The sequence below is a fragment of the Syngnathus scovelli genome, unplaced genomic scaffold (assembly GCF_024217435.2).
Source record: "Syngnathus scovelli strain Florida unplaced genomic scaffold, RoL_Ssco_1.2 HiC_scaffold_27, whole genome shotgun sequence".
NCBI classification, from domain to species: domain Eukaryota; kingdom Metazoa; phylum Chordata; class Actinopteri; order Syngnathiformes; family Syngnathidae; genus Syngnathus; species Syngnathus scovelli.
In genome coordinates this window covers 921,234-943,993 of record NW_026061362.1, presented here as the reverse complement: position 1 = coordinate 943,993, position 22,760 = coordinate 921,234, and the positions used below count along the sequence as shown (strand labels likewise).

The 22,760-nt window shown below is 48.3% G+C and overlaps 1 protein-coding gene across 1 annotated transcript; it reads right to left on the bottom strand.

The window, feature by feature from the left end:
* Positions 1-369: 369 nt before the first annotated feature.
* Positions 370-3,405, bottom strand: LOC125993159 (uncharacterized). The gene is made up of 2 exons (XM_068649747.1): positions 1,383-3,405; positions 370-1,312 (listed from the first exon to the last, which is right to left on the bottom strand). Exons 1-2 carry the CDS (start codon positions 3,395-3,397, stop codon positions 1,255-1,257), a joined length of 2,073 nt encoding a protein of 690 aa, XP_068505848.1. The 5' UTR covers positions 3,398-3,405; the 3' UTR covers positions 370-1,254.
* Between the last annotated feature and the right edge of the window lie 19,355 nt (positions 3,406-22,760).

Here is a 22,760-nt window from a genome sequence, read left to right as displayed (position 1 = left end):
TTAAGTGTTAGAGGCCAAGTGTTAGAGGCAACACAATACGAACAACACAACTCAAGAGTTTTTTTCAAGAGTTTTTTATTCGCCATGTTTGAGCGTGCCAAACAAGGAATTTGACTTCGGTAAATCACAGCCTCTGTTCAACATTTGGTGACTAACAACAACACTCAGGACATGTGAAGAACGAAAGATATTCTCAAACACCCCCTGATCTTAAACTCCCAAGAGGGCAAGGAAAAACTCAAAACTCCAGCTAGGGGAAATGAGAAACCTTGAGAAGAGACCACAGATGGGAGGGTCCCTCTTCTAGGATGACCAGGCTGCAATGGATGCAGAGAGGACACATAGTACAAACAGTGTAGACAAAAAAGGTGTGGCAAGCGGGATGTTATTGCACAGTAATGACTCTGAGACTCTAAGAGTGGTGTGAGTTCATCAGAGCGACAGCCTGGGGAAAGAAGCTGTCTCTGTGTCTGCTGGTTTTAGTGTACAGAGCTCTATAACGGCGTCCGGAGGGGAGTAGTTCAAACAGGCTGCAACCTGGGTGCGAAGGGTCTGTTGAGATGTTACTTGCACGTTTCCTGGTCCTGGACAGGTACAAGTCTTGGATAGATGGGAGGTTGATTCCAATTATCTTTTCTGCAGTCCTTATTGTCCGTTGCAGTCTGTGCTTGTCTTGTTTGGAGGCTGATCCAAACCAGACAGTGATGGAGGTGCAGAGGACAGACTGGATGATGGCAGTGTAGAAGGTCTTCAGCAGCTCCCGTGGCAGGTTGAACTTCTTGAGCTGTCTCAGGAAGTACAGCCTCTGCTGGGCCTTCTTCCGGAGAGAGTCTATGTGGCCGGTCCATTTCAGGTCCCGAGAGATTGTGGTTCCCAGGAACTTGAAGGTGTCTGATGAGAGAATAGTATTACTGCGGATAGTGAGGGGTGAAAGTGGTGAAGGGCCTCGCCTGAAGTCCACTGTCATCTCCACAGTCTTGAGCGGGTTCAGGTCCAGGTGGTTTTGGCTGCACCAGTGGACCAGCCGCTCCACCTCCTGTCTGTACGCAGTCTCATCACCGTTCTGGATCAGTCCGATGAGAGTGGTGTCGTCTGCATACTTCAGGAGCTTCACGGAAGAGTCACTTGCGGAGAAATCGTTGGTGTAGAGGGAGAAGAGCAGTGGGGAGAGGACGCATCCCTGAGGGGCTCCAGTGTTGGTGGTCAGGGTGTCAGATGTGATGCTCCCCAGCCTCACACGCTGTCTCCTGTTGGTCAGGAAGCTGGTGATCCACTGACAGGTGGAGGCAGGCACCGCAAGCTGGATGAGCTTCTGTTGGAGGATGTCAGGAGCGATGGTGTTGAACGCCGAGCTGAAGTCCACAAACAGGATCCTGGCATACTTTCCTGGGGTGTCCAGGTGTTGCAGGATGTAGTGCAGTCCCATGTTGACTGCATCATCTACCGACCTGTTTGCCCGGTAGGCAAACTGGAGGGGGTCCAGCAGGGGGCCCGTGACATCCTTCAGGTGGTTCAGTACTAACCTCTCGAAAGATTTCATGACCACAGATGTCAGTGCAACAGGTCTATAGTCATTCATACCTGTGATGGCGGGCTTCTTGGCCACTGGAACGATGGTGGAGCTCTTGAAGCACGAGGGCACCTCACACAGCTCCAGGGAACGGTTGAAGATCCGTGCAAAGGTGGGCGCCAGCTGCTCAGCGCAGACTTTCAAGCAGGAAGGTGACACGCCGTCTGGGCCCGGTGCCTTCCTGATCTTTTGTCTCCGGAACATCTGGCGCACTTCCTCCTCGCGAATCTGGAGTGCGGGCGCGGCCTCTGCAAGAGAGAGAGTCGGTGACCACGGTGATGGAGGTGTGGACAGAGCAGTTGTGGGGGGAGGTGAGTATGTGGATTGTGTGGATTGTGCTGCAGGAGGTCCCGTTGTGTGGGAGGACCGATCAAACCTGCAGTAGAACCTGTTTAGCTGGTCAGCGAGCCTTGGGCTCTCCACAGGACGGGGGGTTCGTTTCTTGAAGCCCGTGATGGTCTGCAGGCCTTTCCACACTGTTGAGGGATCAGGATTGGCAGAGAGGTGTCTCTCCAGGCTCTCCCCGTAACACCTCCTGGCTTTCCTGACCTCTCGGTTCAGTGTGTTTCTGGTCTGCTTGAACAGGTCCCGGTCGCCGCTCCTGTAGGCCTCCTCCTTGACTTTGCGCAGCCTCCTAAGGTTCGGTGTAAACCAAGGTTTGTCGTTGTTGTACGTGCAGAAGGTCTTAGTCTGCACACACAGATCCTCACAAAAACTGATGTATGATGTGACAGTGTCAGTGAGTTCATGCAAGTCTGAATTTGCAGCATCAAAAACACTCCAATCGGTGCAGTCAAAGCAGGCTTGGAGGTCCTGCCTTGACTCCACTGTCCACTTCCTGACAGTCCTCACCACAGGCTTAGAAGTTTTTAGTTTATGTCTGTAGGCAGGGATCAGATGAACTAGACAGTGGTCCGAGAGTCCTAAAGCTGCACGAGCCACAGAGTGGTATGCATCCTTAATTACGGTGTAGCAGTGGTCCAGTGTCTGTGCCCCTCTGGTGGGACACGTTATGTGCTGTCTGTATCTGGGGAGTTCGTGTGCGAGGTTCGCCCTGTTAAGATCACCCAGAACAATGATTAGTGAATTTGGTAGAAGTTTCTCCATATCTGTCACCTGGTCAGCCAGCATCTGCGTGGCTTCACTCGCACGTGCGTGTGGTGGGATGTAAACAGCCGCCATGACGATCGAGGAGAACTCCCGTGGTGAATAGAACGGCCGGCAGTTTATGAAAAGTGTTTCTAGGAGAGGGCTGCAAAACTCTTTCAACACCATGACATCGGTACACCAACGTTCATTAATGTAGAAACAGAGACCACCTCCCTTTGATTTTCCGGAGAGCTCCGCGCTGCGATCTGCACGCGTTAGCCGAAACCCAGCTAACTCCATGGCGTGGTGGGGGGTTCGTTCGCTAAGCCACGTCTCAACAAAACACAGCGCGGCGGATCTGCTGAAGTCCGTGTTCCTTGAAGTGAGGAGCAGCAGTTCGTCCATCTTGTTCGCCAGGGAGCGGACATTCGCCAGATGAATTGACGGTAGGGCAGAACGGAACCCTCTTTGCCTCAGCTTTACGAGGGCTCCCGCTCGTTTTCCGCGTCGCCGCCGTCGCGCTAGCTTGTATAGCACCGCCGCTCCGGCTAAAATCTCCGACAAACAATCTGAATCAGAGAGAACAGGAGAGAAAATACCAGAAGAAGACTGACCGATGTTTAACAGTGCTTCTCTAGTAAAAGTGATCCGGGATGGACAGCAGAAGACACAGAAAACACACAAAATAAGACAAAGAAACAGAGAGCGACTCACCGTGGCAGCCATCCGCGGCGCCATCAGATGACGTTACGAACACAATACGAACAACTCAAAACAATACGAACAACAAAATATGAACAACACAACACAATACGAACAACACAACACAATACGAACAACACAACACATTACGAACAACACAAAACAATACGAACAACACAACGATACTGGACTGAAAAACACGATACCGCAGTGAACAACACAATACCGCAGTGAACAACACCATGCCGCACTGAACAACACCATGCCGCACTGAACAACACCATGCCGCACTGAACAACACCATGCCGCACTGAACAACACCTTGCCGCAATGAACAACACCATGCCGCACTGAACAACACCATGCCGCACTGAACAAAACCATGCCGCACTGAACAACACCATCCCGCACTGAACAGCACCATCCCGCACTGAACACCATCCCGCACTGAACAACACCATGCCGCACTGAACAACACCATGCCGCACTGAACAACACCATGCCGCACTGAACAACACCATGCCACACTGAACAACACCATGCCGCACTGAACAACACCATGCCGCACTGAACAACACCATGCCGCACTGAACAACACCATGCCGCACTGAACAACAGGGTGCCGCACTGAACAACACCTTGCCGCACTGAACAACACCTTGCCGCACTGAACACCTTGCCGCAATGAACAACACAATGCCGCAATGAACAACACCATGCCGCACTGAACAACACCATCCCGCACTGAACAACACCATGCCGCAATGAACAACACCATGCCGCAATGAACAACACCATGCCGCACTGAACAACACCATGCCACACTGAACAACACCATGCCGCACTGAACAACACCATCCCGCACTGAACAACACCATCCCGCACTGAACAACACCATGCCGCACTGAACAACACCATGCCACACTGAACAACACGACGCCACACTGAACAACACAACGCCACACTGAACAACACGACGCCGCACTGAACAACACGACGCCGCATTGAACAACACGACGCCGCACTGAACAACACCATGCCGCACTGAACAACACCATGCCGCACTGAACAACACCATGCCGCACTGAACAACACCATGCCGCACTGAACAACAACATCCCGCACTGAACAACACCATGCCGCACTGAACAACACCATGCCGCACTGAACAACACCATGCCGCACTGAACAACACCATGCCGCACTGAACAACACCATGCCGCACTGAACAACACAATGCCGCACTGCACAACACCATGCAGCAATAAACAACACCATGCCGCACTGAACAACACCATGCCGCACTGAACAAATCCATGCCGCACTGAACAACACCATGCCGCACTGAATAAATCCATGCTGCACTGAACAATACAATGGCGCACTGAACAACACAATGGCGCACTGAACAACAAACACCATGCCGCACTGAACAACACCATGCCACACTGAACAACACCATGCCGCACTGAACAACACCATGCCACACTGAACAACACCATGCCGCACTGAACAACACCATGACACACTGAACAACACCACGCCGCACTGAACAACACCACGCCGCACTGAACAACACGACACCGCACAGAACAACACAATACCGCACAGAACAACACAATACCGCACAGAACAACACAATATCGCACAAACAGTTTTAGATAATATTACCTTGCAGTCATGTGACACGGACATGACGTCATTGGGCGGAACTCACGGCAAAATTATAATCCTTGGGCGTAGCTTGCAACAGGAAGTAGGAAAGCGGCAATGCTGGCAAACAAAACACAGCGGTTAGTAACACGACGACTAACAAGACAAATATTTTCGTTTTCAGCTTGCAAAATTTACCGTCTAGAGCGTACAAGGTAATTACAACTCATTGTTTTGAAAAACACGGGTTTTTTTAGCCCTGAAAAGCGAGGGAGTGTGGCGTTTGGGAGGAACGTCGAACTCGGCATATTCACATGCAGGGCACTCTTGAACCAGAAGAGAGCACCACAAAAAACGGTCGTTGCCCCAAACACGCACTAAAAAGGGTCAGAATAACAAGAGTCCAAACGGCCAGCCGGGGCCACCCGTCCATCCATTTCTTCAGGGGGGAAAAATCGGAGTCACCGGTGAGTACATTTTGCATTTACCACTGCTTTTCTGCTTCTGTCTTCAAGTGTGTGGCATCCTGCGACCAAAGATTCAGCCAACCCCAAAGCGGTTGACCTCAACATCCCACCACCATGCCTACCAGAGCAGGTGACGTGATGCTTTGGACATCCTTCCGTCTCATATGCCCAAAAGTACTCTTTGCCACATCTGCGGAAATACGGTGTCTTTTCAAAGGTGCAAATAAATCCAGCGTGGGCGGAACACGCACGTCTTCGGTTTTTCCCGCTTTGTTTGTGTGACAGCTGTTGTGAAAATTTTATACAAATGAAGTTGTATAGTACAGGTTTGGCCAAACCGCAACTCCCGAACCGCATGCGGCTCTTTGCTTGGATTCATGCGGCTCTTTTATGTTCATATCAACATTTGTGTGTGTGTGTGTGGGGGGGGGGGGGGTTGTGCGTGTTGGCTTCACTTGAGTTCAATTTGGTATTTTCGTCAAAAGCGCATGTGGTGAAATTCCGCAAAGTAGGATGGGCAAACACATTCTGTTAGGGTTTTCCAGGTTATCTTGATCCTATGATTATGTTGGAATGTAACCTGTAATAATTAAACTCGCCTGTCTTGTCTTAACAAAAGTAGTACAACAAAGTGCTAAGATCTTTTGAACTGATTGACTAGCTGCAGAGGAAGCAATCAAAGTTGTTTTGTTCACACAACATCGTGAAGGACCCCCTGCTGTGCTTTGATCAGCCAGGGGCTTCGGCCATTTGTCTACTCTGACCCCCACTCTCAACCCCCACTCTGTTTTTCTCAATAAAAATGCTCCTGCACGAGGCCTGAGTCAGACCTCCATTTCGATCATCGCTGCACACACAGCGATGAATGGACTCTCCACCTGCAGGTGTCCAAAAGGACTTACTTGTCTCCCGTGTGGTTCTTGCAAAATAAGTTGGAGTGAGCAAATCTCTAACACATTCCAGTAAACTATTAGTGTCAATTGGGCTCTCAAAATGGCAGGGAAAAGATGCACAGCAAAACGAAAATATGTAGATGAACACAGGACGTTTTTATGAGAGTGGGAAAGCTTCTATATTTTGTTGAACGTGATGCAAACCATTCTACCTGATATGTCAGACCTCAGCGCATTTCAAAGATTCAAATCTTCAGCGCCATGCACTTCAGCTCACTCCATGCTAACATTGATAAGGGGTCGAACCCACAACATCATGCTTAAGAGGTGGACATGTATAAAAGAAAAGGATCTGCAGACAAAACAAGTGAGGCAGAATATTGAGGTTTTTCTCGCGAGGAGTGCATTCAGATTTACAGCAATCTGACTACACTAAAAATCTGTTTGCACTCTTCGCTCTTTTTATTTGGAATGCCCTACCCACAATGTGAGACTTGCCCCTAATAGGTGGGGAGAAGGCGTGGGCTTTGTCTCATTAGAGAAGAAACAAGATTCTTTTGGTTCACCAAGAAGTCACGGACAAGATGCCATGAGAAACGAATGCAAGGACAAAATGCTACGTGAAACAAGAAGTCACAGACAAGACGCCATGAGAAAAGAATGCAAGGACAAAATGCCATGTGCAGACATCAACAAAATAGATTGAGCTATCAACAACTTTCTTGGATTCCCAGAGGTGTAGAAGGTCAGGAAGCTCCAGACAGCATCGTTTGACTTGTTGACTGGTGGACGTCTGCAAGGCGAAACAGTAAGCATTCTGTGCAATAATCTTATTAATAGGTACTCATTAGAGAACGCATGATAACATATATATATACAATTTATCTAACACTAACCAGTGCGCCATTATGTCAACGCGTAATAACTAAGTCTGCTGATCAAAACAGCGGTTACTATATGACGTCGCTACGTCGTGGTCACGTGACGCAGACAAGACGTCAATGGGCGGAACTTCTGCCGAAATTAAAATCCGTGGGCAGAGTTAACTTGTTTAAAAGGGAGTGGGCAGAAGAAATATTTAATTTATTTAAATCTATTTTGAGTGCACACCATTATGTCAATGCATAACAACTGTAAATCTACTAAACACAACAGCGGTTGCTATATGTCATCTGCCACGTTGTGGTCACGTGACAGACGTGACGTCGATGGGCGGAACTTCCGCCGGAATTCAAATCCGCGGGGAGAGTTAACTTGTTTAAAAGGGAGTGGGCAGAAGAATTATTTAATTTATTTAAATCTATTTGGAGTGCACAGCATTATGTCAATGCATAACAACTGTAAATCTACTAAACAAAACAGCGGTTGCTATATGACATCTGCCACGTTGTGGTCACGTGACAGACGTGACGTCGATGGGCGGAACTTCCGCCGGAATTCAAATCCGCGGGGAGAGGTTAGGGTTAGGGTTAGGGTTAGGGTTAGGGTTAGGGTTATGTAAGGAGTTCCTCCCCTGAAGGAGAGGAGCAAAGGCATGGTCCTACCAACCACGCCCACGTCCCACAACCAGCCCCAGAGCACCCTGTCCGTCGTGGCTGCGCCAGCCATGCTGGTCAGGCCAAATTGGGCTTATTAAACAAGTATTTGTGTTGTAATTGTTGTTTGTTTTTGATTTTACTTTGCCTATCCGGTCGCCTTTTTTATATAAGTAATAAATGAGTTTCGACTTGGCATGATAGATTGACAGCTGTACTTGCGTTCAAATTAGTCGTACCTCGCACTTAATTCATCAACTCCCCTATCTGGGTGGAGCGAGAGCATCTTGCTCTGTGCGGCATCCATGCGCTCTCCTATCTGGGTAGAGCGTGGGTAAATTATAATTTTGCGTCTAAATGTTTTCCTGTCGGCGCTAGTTTGCGCTCTCTTTTATTTCCTCCGTGTTTCGGCATCTTTTGTGCCTTCCTCAGGTCTGGCACACGGGAATTGCAGCTAAATTTAGTTTTATTGCATGTGGAGCTGTTTCCTCCTTCATGGCCGCATTGAGACTGAGTTTCCTGCTTTGAGCGGTCCTTATATAGTTTCATGTCAGCAATTTGCGTTTCGTTAAGGATAATTTCCCATCTACTTATTTTAGCTTATTAACTTGTTGTTTTCGCTCTTGTGTATTTCTGTTTCTTTTCTTGCAGGCACCGATTGGGCTTGAATATGTGATCTCGGCATAGGTAAGTATAACTGTGTGTTTCCTTGTTTCAGGTTTGTATCAGGTAAGTATTGTTTCTTTGATAGTGTAAATATTTACTTCCAACCACTTTTTAGTTTATATTCAATTTTGTGTTTATGTTCAAATTTTTGACTTCTTAATTTCCAATTTTTGACTTACAGGTTGAGATTTTTTTCATATTGGGAGTCAGGGAGGGATTTGGATTAGGGTTAGGGTTGGGGTTAGGGTTAGGATTAGGGTTTGGGGTTAGGTTAGGGTTAGGGTAGGATTGGTTTAGGGGACAGCGCACAGACGTAACAGGAGCTCAATGGAAACTGGAAACGTGGGGGGCAGTGGAGGTGGCACAGGCGAGTTAGGATCATGTAAGGAGTTCCTCCCCCGAAGGAGAGGAGCAAAGGCACGGTCCTACCATCCACGCCCACGTCCCACAACCAGCCCCAGAGCTGCCTGTCCGTCGTGGCTGCGCCAGCCATGCTGGTCAGGCCAAATTGGGCTTAATAAACAAGTATTTGTGTTGTAATTGTTGTTTGTTTTTGATTAGGTAAAGAGTTCCTCCCCCGAAGGAGAGGAACAAAGGCACGGTCCTACCATCCTGGCCCGCACCCCACAACCAGCTCCAGAGCATCTTGCCCGTTGCGGCCGCGCCCGCCATGCTGGCCAGGACTAATTAGGGCTTAATAAAGATCGTTTTTGACCTTGAACACGTGTTTGTGCTTATTGTATGTTTGTTTTTGATTGCACTTTACCTATCCGGTCGCCTTTGATATATAATTAATAAGTGAGTCTCGATTTGGCATGTAAGATTGACAGCTGCGCTTGCGTTCAACTAAATATTCGTACCTCGCACCTATTTCATCGACTCCCCTATCTGGGTGGAGCGAGAGCATCTTGCTCCGTGCGGCATCCATACGCTCTCCTATCTGGGCAGAGCGTGGGTAAATTACTATTTATTTCCAATTGGTTTTGTACCGGCGTCATTTTGCGCTAAATTTTGTTCATCTGTGTGGCCATCGACAACGTTTCGGCATCTTTTGTGCCTTCTTCAGGTCTGGCACACAGGATTTGCATCTAAATTTAGTTTAGTTTCATCACATGTGGAGCTGCTTCCTCCTCCACGGCCGCATCGAGACTGAGAGCTCCTGTTCCGAACGGTGCTTATGTACACTCCTCCAAGTGGGCGGAGCCAGCGATTTGCGCTTGTTTCTTTAGCATAGTAACTTGTTTTCTTGCAGGCACCGATTGGGGGTGGATTTGTGATCTCCGGAATAGGTAAGTATATTTTTGTTTTGGGTAAGTATTATGGTTTTAATTAAGGTAAGTATTTACTTTTAACTGCTTTTTTTGCTGTTTTTGTCCCAAATAATGCTTATTTGCAATTGTTTACATTCAAATTTGATAGGTATGCACATTTTTTTGTTTTAGGTGAGTATTGTGGTTTTATTTGAGGTATTTACTTTTAACTGCCTTTTGGTCTCAAATAGTGCTTATTTGCAATTATTGTTCAAATTTGTGTTTACGTTCAAATTTTGACTTGTTTATTTTCAAAATTTAACTTGCAGGTTGACGTTTTTGTCTTATCGGGAAATGGGGTCAGGTTAGGGTTAGGGTTAAGGTTAGGGTTAGGGTTAGGGTTAGGGTTAGGGTTAGGGTTAGGTTTAGGGTTAGGATTAGGGTTAGGGTTAGGGGTTAGGTTAGGATGGGGGATAGGTTAGGATTAGGGCTGGGATAGAACCAGTTTAGGGGACAGCACACAGACGTAACAGGAGATCGATGGAAACCGGAAACGTGCGGGGGGGGGCTCACTGGAGGTGGCACAGGCTAGTTAGGATTAGGTAAAGAGTTCCCCCCTCGAAGGAGAGGAACAAAGGCACGGTCCTACCATCCTGGCCCGCACCCCACAACCAGCTCCAGAGCATCCTGCCCGTTGCGGCCGCGCCCGCCATGCTGGCCAGGACTAATTAGGGCTTAATAAAGATCGTTTTTGACCTTGAACACGTTTTTGTGCTTATTGTATATTTGTTTTTGAATGCACTTTACCTATCCGGTCGCCTTTGTTATATAATTAATAAGTGAGTCTCGATTTGGCATGTAAGATTGACAGCTGCGCTTGCGTTCAACTAAATATTCATACCTCACACCTAATTCATCGACTCCCCTATCTGGGTGGAGCGAGAGCATCTTGCTCTGTGCGGCATCCATGCGCTCTCCTATCTGGGTAGAGCGTGGGTAAATTAGTATTTGTTTCCAATTGGTTTTGTACCGGCGTCATTTTGCGCTAAATTTTGTTCATCTGTGTGGCCATCGACAACGTTTCGGCATCTTTTGTGCCTTCTTCAGGTCTGGCACACAGGAATTGCATCTAAATTTAGTTTAGTTTCATCCCATGGGGAGCTGCTTCCTCCTCCACGGCCGCATCGAGACTGAGAGCTCCTGCTCCGAACGGTGCTTATATACACTCCTCCAAGTGGGCGGAGCCAGCAATTTGCGCTTGTTTCTTTAGCATAGTAACTTGTTTTCTTGCAGGCACCGATTGGGCGTGGATTTGTGATCTCCGGAATAGGTAAGTATATTTTTGTTTTGGGTAAGTATTATGGTTTTAATTAAGGCAAGTGTTTACTTTTAACTGCTTTTTTTGCTTTTTTTTTCTCCCAAATAATGCTTATTTGCAATTGTTTACATTCAAATTTGATAGGTATGCACATTTTTTTTGTTTTGGGTGAGTATTGTGGTTTTATTTGAGGTAAGTATTTACTTTTAACTGCCTTTTGGTCTCAAATAGTGCTTATTTGCAATTATTGTTCAAATTTGTGTTTACGTTCAAATTTTGACTTGTTTATTTTCAAATTTTAACTTGCAGGTTGACGTTTTTGTCTTATCGGGAAATGGGGTCAGGTTAGGGTTAGGGTTAGGGTTAGGGTTAGGGTTAGGATTGGGGTTAGGGTTAGGGGTTAAGTTAGGATGGGGGATAGGTTAGTATTAGGGCTGGGATAGGACCAGTTTAGGGGACAGCACACAGACGTAACAGGAGCTCGATGGAAACCGGAAACGTGGGGGGGCGCACTGGAGGTGGCACAGGCGAGTTAGGATTAGGTAAAGAGTTCCTCCCCCGAAGGAGAGGAACAAAGGCACGGTCCTACCATCCTGGCCCGCACCCCACAACCAGCTCCAGAGCACCCTGCCCGTTGCGGCCGCACCCGCCATGCTGGCCAGGACTAATTAGGGCTTAATAAAGATCGTTTTTGACCTTGAACACGTGTTTGTGCTTATTGTATGCTTGTTTTTGATTGCACTTTACCTATCCGGTCGCCTTTGTTATATAATTAATAAGTGAGTCTCGATTTGGCATGTAAGATTGACAGCTGCGCTTGCGTTCAACTAAATATTCGTACCTCGCACCTAATTCATCGACTCCCCTATCTGGGTGGAGCGAGAGCATCTTGCTCTGTGCGGCATCCATGCGCTCTCCTATCTGGGTAGAGCGTGGGTAAATTAGTATTTGTTTCCAATTGGTTTTGTACCGGCGTCATTTTGCGCTAAATTTTGTTCATCTGTGTGGCCATCGACAACGTTTCGGCATCTTTTGTGCCTTCTTCAGGTCTGGCACACAGGAATTGCATCTAAATTTAGTTTAGTTTCATCACATGGGGAGCTGCTTCCTCCTCCACGGCCGCATCGAGACTGAGAGCTCCTGCTCCGAACGGTGCTTATATACACTCCTCCAAGTGGGCGGAGCCAGCGATTTGCGCTTGTTTCTTTAGCATAGTAACTTGTTTTCTTGCAGGCACCGATTGGGCGTGGATTTGTGGTTCAGCACTAACCTCTCGAAAGATTTCATGACCACAGATGTCAGTGCAACAGGTCTATAGTCATTCAGACCTGTGATGGCGGGCTTCTTGCCCACTGGAACGATGGTGGAGCTCTTGAAGCACGCGGGCACCTCACACAGCTCCAGGGAACGATTGAAGATCCGTGCAAAGGCGGGCGCCAGCTGCACCTGAAGGATGTCACGGGCCCCCTGCTGGACCCCCTCCAGTTTGCGTACCGGGCAAACAGGTTGGTGGATGATGCGGTCAACATGGGACTGCACTACATCCTGCAACACCTGGACACCCCAGGAAAGTACGCCAGGATCCTGTTTGTGGACTTCAGCTCGGCGTTCAACACCATCGCTCCTGACGTCCTCCAACAGAAGCTCATCCAGCTCGCGGTGCCTGCCTCCACCTGTCAGTGGATCACCAGCTTCCTGACCAACAGGAGACAGCGTGTGAGGCTGGGGAGCATCACATCTGACACTCTGACCACCAACACTGGAGCCCCTCAGGGGTGCATCCTCTCCCCACTGCTCTTCTCCCTCTACACCAATGATTTCTCCGCAAGTGACTCTTCTGTGAAGCTCCTGAAGTATGCAGACAACACCACTCTCATCGGACTGATCCAGAACGGTGATGAGACTGCGTACAGACAGGAGGTGGAGCGGCTGGTCCACTGGTGCAGCCAAAACCACCTGGACATGAACCCGCTCAAGACCGTGGAGATGACAGTGGACTTCAGGCGAGGCCCTTCACCACTTTCACCCCTCACTATCCGCAGTAATACTATTCTCTCATCAGACACCTTCAACTTCCTGGGAACCACAATCTCTCGGGACCTGAAATGGACCGGCCACATAGACTCTGTCCGGAAGAAGGCCCAGCAGAGGCTGTACTTCCTGAGACAGCTCAAGAAGTTCAACCTGCCGCGGGAGCTGCTGAAGACCTTCTACACTGCCATCATCCAGTCTGTCTTCTGCACCTCCATCATTGTCTGGTTTGGATCGGCCTCCAAACAAGACAAGCACAGACTGCAACGGACAGTAAGGACTGCAGAAAAGATAATTGGAATCAACCTCCCATCTATCCAAGACTTGTACCTGTCCAGGACCAGGAAACGTGCAAGTAACATCTCAACAGACCCTTCGCACCCAGGTTGCAGCCTGTTTGAACTACTCCCCTCCGGACGCCGTTATAGAGCTCTGTACACTAAAACCAGCAGACACAGAGACAGCTTCTTCCCCCAGGCTGTCGCTCTGATGAACTCACACCACTCTTAGAGTCTCAGAGTCATTACTGTGCAATAACATCCTGCTTTCCACACCTTTTTTGTTTACACTGTTTGTACTATGTGTCCTCTCTGCATCCATTGCAGCCTGGTCATCCTAGAAGAGGGACCCTCCCATCTCTGGTCTTTTCTCAAGGTTTCTCATTTCCCCTAGCTGGAGTTTTGAGTTTTTCCTTGCCCTCTTGGGAGTTTAAGATCAGGGGATGTTTGAGAATATCTTTCGTTCTTCACATGTGCTGAGTGTTGTTGTTAGTCACCTAAATGTTGAACAGAGGCTATGATTTACCGAATTCAAATTCCTTGTTTGGCACGCTCAAACATGGCGAATAAAAAACTCTTGAATCTTGAATGTTGAATTGTGGTTTTATTTGAGGTATTTACTTTTAACTGCCTTTTGGTCTCAAATAGTGCTTATTTGCAATTATTGTTCAAATTTGTGTTTACGTTCAAATTTTGACTTGTTTATTTTCAAATTTTAACTTGCAGGTTGACGTTTTTGTCTTATCGGGAAATGGGGTCAGGTTAGGGTTAGGGTTAGGTTTAGGGTTAGGATTAGGGTTAGGGTTAGGGGTTAGGTTATGATGGGGGATAGGTTAGGATTAGGGCTGGGATAGGACCAGTTTAGGGGACAGCACACAGACGTAACAGGAGCTCGATGGAAACCGGAAACGTGGGGGGGGGGGGCACTGGAGGTGGCACAGGCGAGTTAGGATTAGGTAAAGAGTTCCTCCCCCGAAGGAGAGGAACAAAGGCACGGTCCTACCATCCTGGCCCGCACCCCAGGCATCCTGCCCGTTGCGGCCGCACCCGCCATGCTGGCCAGGACTAATTAGGGCTTAATAAAGATCGTTTTTGACCTTGAACACGTGTTTGTGCTTATTGTATGTTTGTTTTTGATTGCACTTTACCTATCCGGTCGCCTTTGTTATATAATTAATAAGTGAGTCTCGATTTGGCATGTAAGATTGTCAGCTGCGCTTGCGTTCAACTAAATATTCGTACCTCGCACCTATTTCATCAACTCCCCTATCTGGGTGGAGCGAGAGCATCTTGCTCTGTGCGGCATCCATGCGCTCTCCTATCTGGGTAGAGCGTGGGTAAATTACTATTTGTTTCCAATTGGTTTTGTACCGGCGTCATTTTGCGCTAAATTTTGTTCATCTGTGTGGCCATCGACAACATTTCGGCATCTTTTGTGCCTTCTTCAGGTCTGGCACACAGGAATTGCATCTAAATTTAGATTAGTTTCATCACATGGGGAGCTGCTTCCTCCTCCACGGCCGCATCGAGACTGAGAGCTCCTACTCCGAACGGTGCTTATGTACACTCCTCGAAGTGGGCGGAGCCAGCTATTTGCGCTTGTTTCTTTAGCATAGTAACTTGTTTTCTTGCAGGCACCGATTGGGCGTGGATTTGTGATCTCCGGAATAGGTAAGTATATTTTTGTTTTGGGTAAGTATTATGGTTTTAATTAAGGTAAGTGTTTACTTTTAACTGCTTTTTTTGCTTTTTTTGTCCCAAATAATGGTTATTTGCAATTGTTTATATTCAAATTTGATAGGTATGCACATTTTTTTGTTTTGGGTGAGTATTTTGGTTTTATTTGTATTTACTTTTAACTGCCTTTTGGTCTCAAATAGTGCTTATTTGTAATTATTGTTCAAATTTGTGTTTACGTTCAAATTTTGACTTGTTTATTTTCAAATTTTAACTTGCAGGTTGACGTTTTTGTCTTATCGGGAAATGGGGTCGGGTTAGGGTTAGGGTTAGGGCTAGGGTTAGGGTTAGGGTTAGTTTTAGGGTTAGGGTTAGGTTTAGGTTTAGGTTTAGGGTTAGGATTAGGGTTAGGGTTAGGGGTTAGGTTAGGTTGGGGGATAGGTTAGTATTAGGGCTGGGATAGGACCAGTTTAGGGGACAGCACACAGACGTAACAGGAGCTCGATGGAAACGGGAAACGTGGGGGGGGCGCACTGGAGGTGTCACAGGCGAGTTAGGATTAGGTAAAGTCAAAGTCAAAGTCAGCTTTATTGTCAATTTCTCCACATGCCAAAGACACACAAAGAAACCGAAATTTCGTTCCCCCCTGTCCCACGGTGACAAGACATGGCTCACAACAGACAAACAAGTAACAAGTATAACAAAAGCGTGCTGAATAAATAATGAATAAATAACACAACAATAAATAAATAAATAAGAGGAGCAGAAAAAAAAGCAGCAAGTGCGCGTACAGCAGACATTCCCGAAAATAGCGCAACAGTGCCACACGCTACGCAGAGGGGGGTAGCGAGTCCAGGGCCCTAACAGCCTGGGGAAAGAAGCTGTTGGCAAGTCTGGTGGTGCGGGAGCGCAGGCTCCTGTACCTCTTCCCAGAGGGCAGAAGGTCAAACAAAGAGTGAGCCGGGTGACTCACATCTCTGGCAATCGAGGTTGCCTTACGGGCGAGATGGGAGGTGTAAATGTCCTTCAGGGAGGGGAGCGAAGCACCAATAATCTTACCAGCCGTATTCACTATGCGATGCAGGGCCTTCAAGTTCTGTTCAGTGCAGTTACCACCCCAGACAGCGATGCAACTGGTGATGACGCTCTCAATAGTGCCACGGTAGAATGTAGACAGGACTGCCTGAGGAGCACATGCACGCCTGAGCTTCCGCAGGAAGTACAGGCGGCGCTGAGCTTTCTTTGCCAGTGACGAGGTGTTTGCGGACCAGGAGAGGTCCTCACTGATGTGCACCCCCAGGAACTTGGTGCAGCTCACCCTCTCCACCACAGCACCATCGATGATCAACGGCAGGTGTGTTGTGTGACCCTTCCGGAAGTCAACAATGATTTCCTTGGTCTTATTAACGTTCAGCAGGAGGTTGTTGTCCCTGCACCACGTGGTCAGAAGGTCAACCTCCGACCTGTACCGAGTCTCGTCGCCCTTTGTGATGAGACCCACCAGAGTCGTGTCGTCAGCAAACTTCACTTTGCGGTTGTCGCTGTAGGTCGCAGTGCAGTCATGCGTCAGCAGGGTGAAGAGTAATGGACTGAGCACGCAGCCCTGGGGGGCCCCCGTGCTCAGCGTGATGCTGGCGGAGATTTTGTCGCCAACACGCACCACCTGAGGCCTCTGACAGAGGAAGTCCAGTATCCAGTTGCAGAGGGAGGTACTGAGGCCAAGCTCGTCGAGTTTGCAGATGAGTCGCTGCGGCACAATGGTGTTGAAGGCAGAGCTGAAGTCCACAAACAGCAACCTCACATATGAGTCCTTTCTCTCCAGATGGGTGAGGGCCGAGTGGAGGGCAGAGCAGATGGCATCCTCAGAGGACCGCTTGGCACGGTACGCAAACTGGAAAGGGTCAATGGTGGGGGGGAGAACGGACTTGATGTGCTCCATGACCAGCCGCTCAAAGCACTTCATGATGATGGGCGTCAGTGCCACAGGGCGGTAGTCATTGAAGCAGGACGGTGCAGGTTTCTTCGGCACAGGAACGATGGTGGCAGCCTTGAAACACGAGGGGACGATGGCCTGCTGCAGGGAAACGTTAAAGATGTCCGTGAAGACACCCGACAGCTCCCCAGCGCAGTCCTTCAGCGCTCGACCCGGGATGTTGTCAGGGCCCGCCGCCTTACGGGTGTCAATAGCGGCAAGCACCCTCCTCACACCGTCGGCAGAGAGGCGCAGGGGCTGCTCGTGTGGGGGGGGAGTGGTCTTCAGCGGGCAAGTGCTGTTCTGGGCGTCGAAGCGAGCAAAGAAGCGGTTCAGATCGTTCAGCAGACGGACGTCGCCCTCACAGCTCCTCGGCGCGGGCTTGTAGTCCGTGATGGTCTGAATGCCCCGCCAAAGGCTACGTGCGTCCTTGCTGTCCTTGAAGTGGGTGGAGACCTTGCACAAGAACGCCTTCTTCGCTTCTTTGATGCCTCGGGACAGGTCGGCCCTCGCTGTCCTCAAGCCAGCCTCATCCCCCGCTCTGAAAGCCTTGTCTCTGGCCCTCAACAGTCTGAGGACAGCCCCCGTCAGCCACGGCTTCCAGTTCGCGCGAGTGACGACGGATTTCGAGCAAGTCACATCATCGATGCACTTCGTGATGTAAGAGGTAACAGAGTCAGTATACTCCTCTATGTCCGTCCAATCGTTGTAGGTGGCTGCCTGCTTAAACAAGTCCCAGTCAGTGGTGTCGAAGCAGTCACGAAGTGCATCGGAGGCACCCTCAGGCCACACTCGAACCTGCCTCCGAACCGGCCTGGATGCCTTTACCAATTTGTCTGTATGCGGGCAAAAGCAAAACGGTGAGATGGTCAGAAAGCCCCAGATGGGGGAGGGGGGTGGCTTTGAAAGCTCCCTTTTGCGCCGAGTAGACTAGGTCCAGGAAGCTGTCGCCACGTGTCGGAAAAGGAACATGCTGGTGAAGCCTCGGGAAAACAGACTTCAGGTTGGCATGATTGAAGTCTCCAGCGAAGATGGTGAAACCGTCAGGGTGCGCTGTTTGCTGTTCACTGACAGCCTGGTACAGTTCACCAAGCGCCGCGATCCTGTCTCCTTCGATGTTGGAAGGCGGGATGTATACCCCGACTAGCAGAATCGCGGTAAATTCCCTCGGCAGATAAAAAGGACGGCACTTAATGATCACAAACTCCACAAGCGGCGAGCAGTGCTTACATACCACCACAGAGTCCCGGCACCATTCTTCTCGGATGTAGACGCATATTCCACCTCCACGCGACTTTCCCCCTCGTACAATGGCACGGTCCGCCCGATAGCACGCTAGCCGCTCCAGGTGCACTGCAGAGTCCGGAATGTTGTCACTCAACCAGGTCTCGGTGAACACGAGCACACAGCAGTTCCGCACCGTCCGGTTCGTAGACCTCAGCAGGCGAACGTAATCCATTTTGTTGCCCAGCGATCGAACATTCGCCAGAAGAATGGAGGGCACCGCCGGTCGCGCTGGGTTGGCCGCCAGCCTGGCCCGGACGCCTCCGCGCTTGCCCCTCTTCTGCCTCCTCGCACACCGTTTCCGACGGCTCCCAACCGGGGGAGGAATAGCGGGTGAGGTCGGCGACGTTTCAGGACGTAGCAGTCCGAGCGCCTTTAATATCGACGCTTCAAAGTCCAGAACGCCGCAAAACCCACTTCTGCCGATGTCAAGCAGAACCTGCCTGCTGTACTTGTAGCACGGACGAGACGAACACACAAGACTGTCGGACGAACACTCATTAGACGAACAAATCACCGTACCGACGGGACAGAGAGTGGCCGCTGCGTGTGCACGCGCCGCCATCTTGAAAGAGTTCCTCCCCCGAAGGAGAGGAACAAAGGCACGGTCCTACCATCCTGGCCCGCACCCCACAACCAGCTCCAGAGCATCCTACCCATTGCGGCCGCGCCCGCCATGCTGGCCAGGACTAATTAGGGCTTAATAAAGATCGTGTTTGACCTTGAACACGTGTTTGTGCTTATTATATGTTTGTTTTTGATTGCACTTTACCTATCTGGTCGCCTTTGTTATATAATTATTAAGTGAGTCTCGATTTGGCATGTAAGATTGTCAGCTGCGCTTGCGTTTAACTAAATATTCGTACCTCGCACCTAATTCATCGACTCCCCTATCTGGATGGAGCGAGAGCATCTTGCTCTGTGCGGCATCCATGCGCTCTCCTATCTGGGTCGAGCGTGGGTAAATTACTATTTGTTTCCAATTGGTTTTGTACCGGCGTCATTTTGCGCTAAATTTTGTTCATCTGTGTGGCCATCGACAACGTTACGGAATCTTTTGTGCCTTCTTCAGGTCTGGCACACAGGAATTGCATCTAAATTTAGTTTAGTTTCATCACATGGGGAGCTGCTTCCTCCTCCACGGCCGCATCGAGACTGAGAGCTCCTGCTCCGAACGGTGTTTATATACACTCCTCCAAGTGGGCGGAGCCAGCGATTTGCGCTTGTTTCTTTAGCATAGTAACTTGGTTTCTTGCAGGCACCGATTGGGCGTGGATTTGTGATCTCCGGAATAGGTAAGTATATTTTTGTTTTGGGTAAGTATTATGGTTTTAATTAAGGTAAGTATTTACTTTTAACTGCTTCTTTTGCTTTTTTTGTCCCAAATAATGCTCATTTGCAATTGTTTACATTCAAATTTGATAGGTATGCACATTTTTTTTTTTTGTTTTGGGTGAGTATTGTTGTTTTATTTGCGGTAAGTATTTACTTTTAACTGCCTTTTGGTCTCAAATAGTGCTTATTTGCAATTATTGTTCAAATTTGTGTTTACGTTCAAATTTTGACTTGTTTATTTTCAAATTTTAACTTGCAGGCTGACGTTTTTGTCTTATCGGGAAATGGGGTCAGGTTAGTGTTAGGGTTAGGGTTAGGGTTAGGGGTTAGGTTAGGATGGGGGATCGGTTAGGATTAGGGCTGGGATAGGACCAGTTTAGGGGACAGCACACAGACGTAACAGGAGCTCGATGGAAACCAGAAACGTGGGGGGGGGGGCGCACTGGAGGTGGCACAGGCGAGTTAGGATTAGGTAAAGAGTTCCTCCCCCGAAGGAGAGGAACAAAGGCACGGTCCTACCATCCTGGCCCGCACCCCACAACCAGCTCCAGAGCATCCTGCCCGTTGCGGCCGCGCCCGCCATGCTGGCCAGGACTAATTAGGGCTTAATAAAGATCGTTTTTGACCTTGAAAACGTATTTGTGCTTATTGTATGTTTGTTTTTGATTGCACTTTACCTATCCGGTCGCCTTTGTTATATAATTAATAAGTGAGTCTCGATTTGGCATGTAAGATTGACAGCTGCGCTTGCGTTCAACTAAATATTCGAACCTCGCACCTAATTCATCGACTCCCCTATCTGGGTGGAGCGAGAGCATCTTGCTCTGTGCGGCATCCATGCGCTCTCCTATCTGGGTAGAGCGTGGGTAAATTACTATTTGTTTCCAATTGGTTTGTACCGGCGTCATTTTGCGCTAAATTTTGTTCATCTGTGTGGCCATCGACAACGTTTCGGCATCTTTTGTGCCTTCTTCAGGTCTGGCACACAGGAATTGCATCTCAATTTAGTTTAGTTTCATCACATGGGGAGCTGTTTCCTCCTCCACGGCCGCATCGAGACTGAGAGCTCCTGCTCCGAACGGTGTTTATATACACTCCTCCAAGTGGGCGGAGCCAGCGATTTGCGCTTGTTTCTTTAGCATAGTAACTTGTTTTCTTGCAGGCACCGATTGGGCGTGGATTTGTGATCTCTGGAATAGGTAAGTATATTTTTGTTTTGGGTAAGTATTATGGTTTTAATTAAGATAAGTATTTACTTTTAACTGTTTTTTTTGCTTTTTTTGTCCCAAATAATGCTTATTTGCAATTGTTTACATTCAAATTTGATAGGTATGCACATTTTTTTGTTTTGGGTGAGTATTGTGGTTTTATTTGAGGTAAGTATTTACTTTTAACTGCCTTTTGGTCTCAAATAGTGCTTATTTGCATTTATTGTTCAAATTTGTGTTTGCGTTCAAATTTTGACTTGTTTATTTTCAAATTTTAACCCGCAGGTTGACGTTTTTTTCTTATCGGGAAATGGGGTCAGGTTAGGGTTAGGGTTAAGGTTAGGGTTAGGGTTAGGGGTTAGGTTAGGATGGGGGGTAGGTTAGGATTAGGGCTGGGATAGGACCAGTTTAGGGGACAGCACACAGACGTAACAGGAGCTCGATGGAAACCGGAAACGTGGGGGGTGGCGCACTGGAGGTGGCACAGGCGAGTTAGGATTAGGTAAAGAGTTCCTCCCCCGAAGGAGAAGAACAAAGGCACGGTCCTACCATCCTGGCCCGCACCCCACAACCAGCTCCAGAGCATCCTGCCCCTTGCAGCCGCGCCCGCCATGCTGGCCAGGACTAATTAGGGCTTAATAAAGATCGTTTTTGACCTTGAACACGTGTTTGTGCTTATTGTATGTTTGTTTTTGATTGCACTTTACCTATCCGGTCGCCTTTTTTATATAATTAATAAGTGAGTCTCGATTTGGCATGTAAGATTGACAGCTGCGCTTGCGTTCAACTAAATATTCGTACCTCGCACCTAATTCATCGACTCCCCTATCTGGGTGGAGCGAGAGCATCTTGGTCTGTGCGGCATCCATGCGCTCTCCTATCTGGGTAGAGCGTGGGTAAATTACTATTTGTTTCCAATTGGTTTTGTACCAGCGTCATTTTGCGCTAAATTTTGTTCATCTGTGTGGCCATCGACAACGTTTCGGCATCTTTTGTGCCTTCTTCAGGTCTGGCACACAGGAATTGCATCTAAATTTAGTTTAGTTTCATCACATGGGGAGCTGCTTCCTCCTCCACGGCCGCATCGAGACTGAGAGCTCCTGCTCCGAACGGTGCTTATATACACTCCTCCAAGTGGGCGGAGCCAGCGATTTGCGCTTGTTTCTTTAGCATAGTAACTTGTTTTCTTGCAGGCACCGATTGGGCGTGGATTTGTGATCTCCGTAATAGGTAAGTATATTTTTGTTTTGGGTAAGTATTATGGTTTTAATTAAGGTAAGTATTTACTTTTAACTGCTTTTTTTGCTTTTTTGTCCCAAATAATGCTTATTTGCAATTGTTTACATTCAAATTTGATAGGTATGCACATTTTTTTGTTTTGGGTGAGTATTGTGGTTTTATTTGAGGTAAGTATTTACTTTTAACTGCTTTTGGTCTCAAATAGTGCTTATTTGCAATTATTGTTCAAATTTGTGTTTACGTTCAAATTTTGACTCGTTTATTTTCAAATTTTAACTTGCAGGTTGATGTTTTTGTCTTATCGGGAAATGGGGTCAGGTTAGGGTTAGGGTTAGGGTTAGGGTTACGGTGGGAGCCCCCCCTCCTAGAGGAGGGAAAGGCAAAAGCACGGTCCATCCATCCGGGATTCCAATCAGCCCCCAGCTCACGGTTCCGGCGGGCAACGCGGTGGCGTCGGCCATAGTGGACCGTCGTCCAACCCTGATCCATGGCTGTGGATCCAGAATTTGCCTTTGTCATATATTTAATAAAGTTGTTTTTTTTTTAAATAAAGTTTCTTTTTTGATTTATTCTGGCCAATATGCAATGTGTGC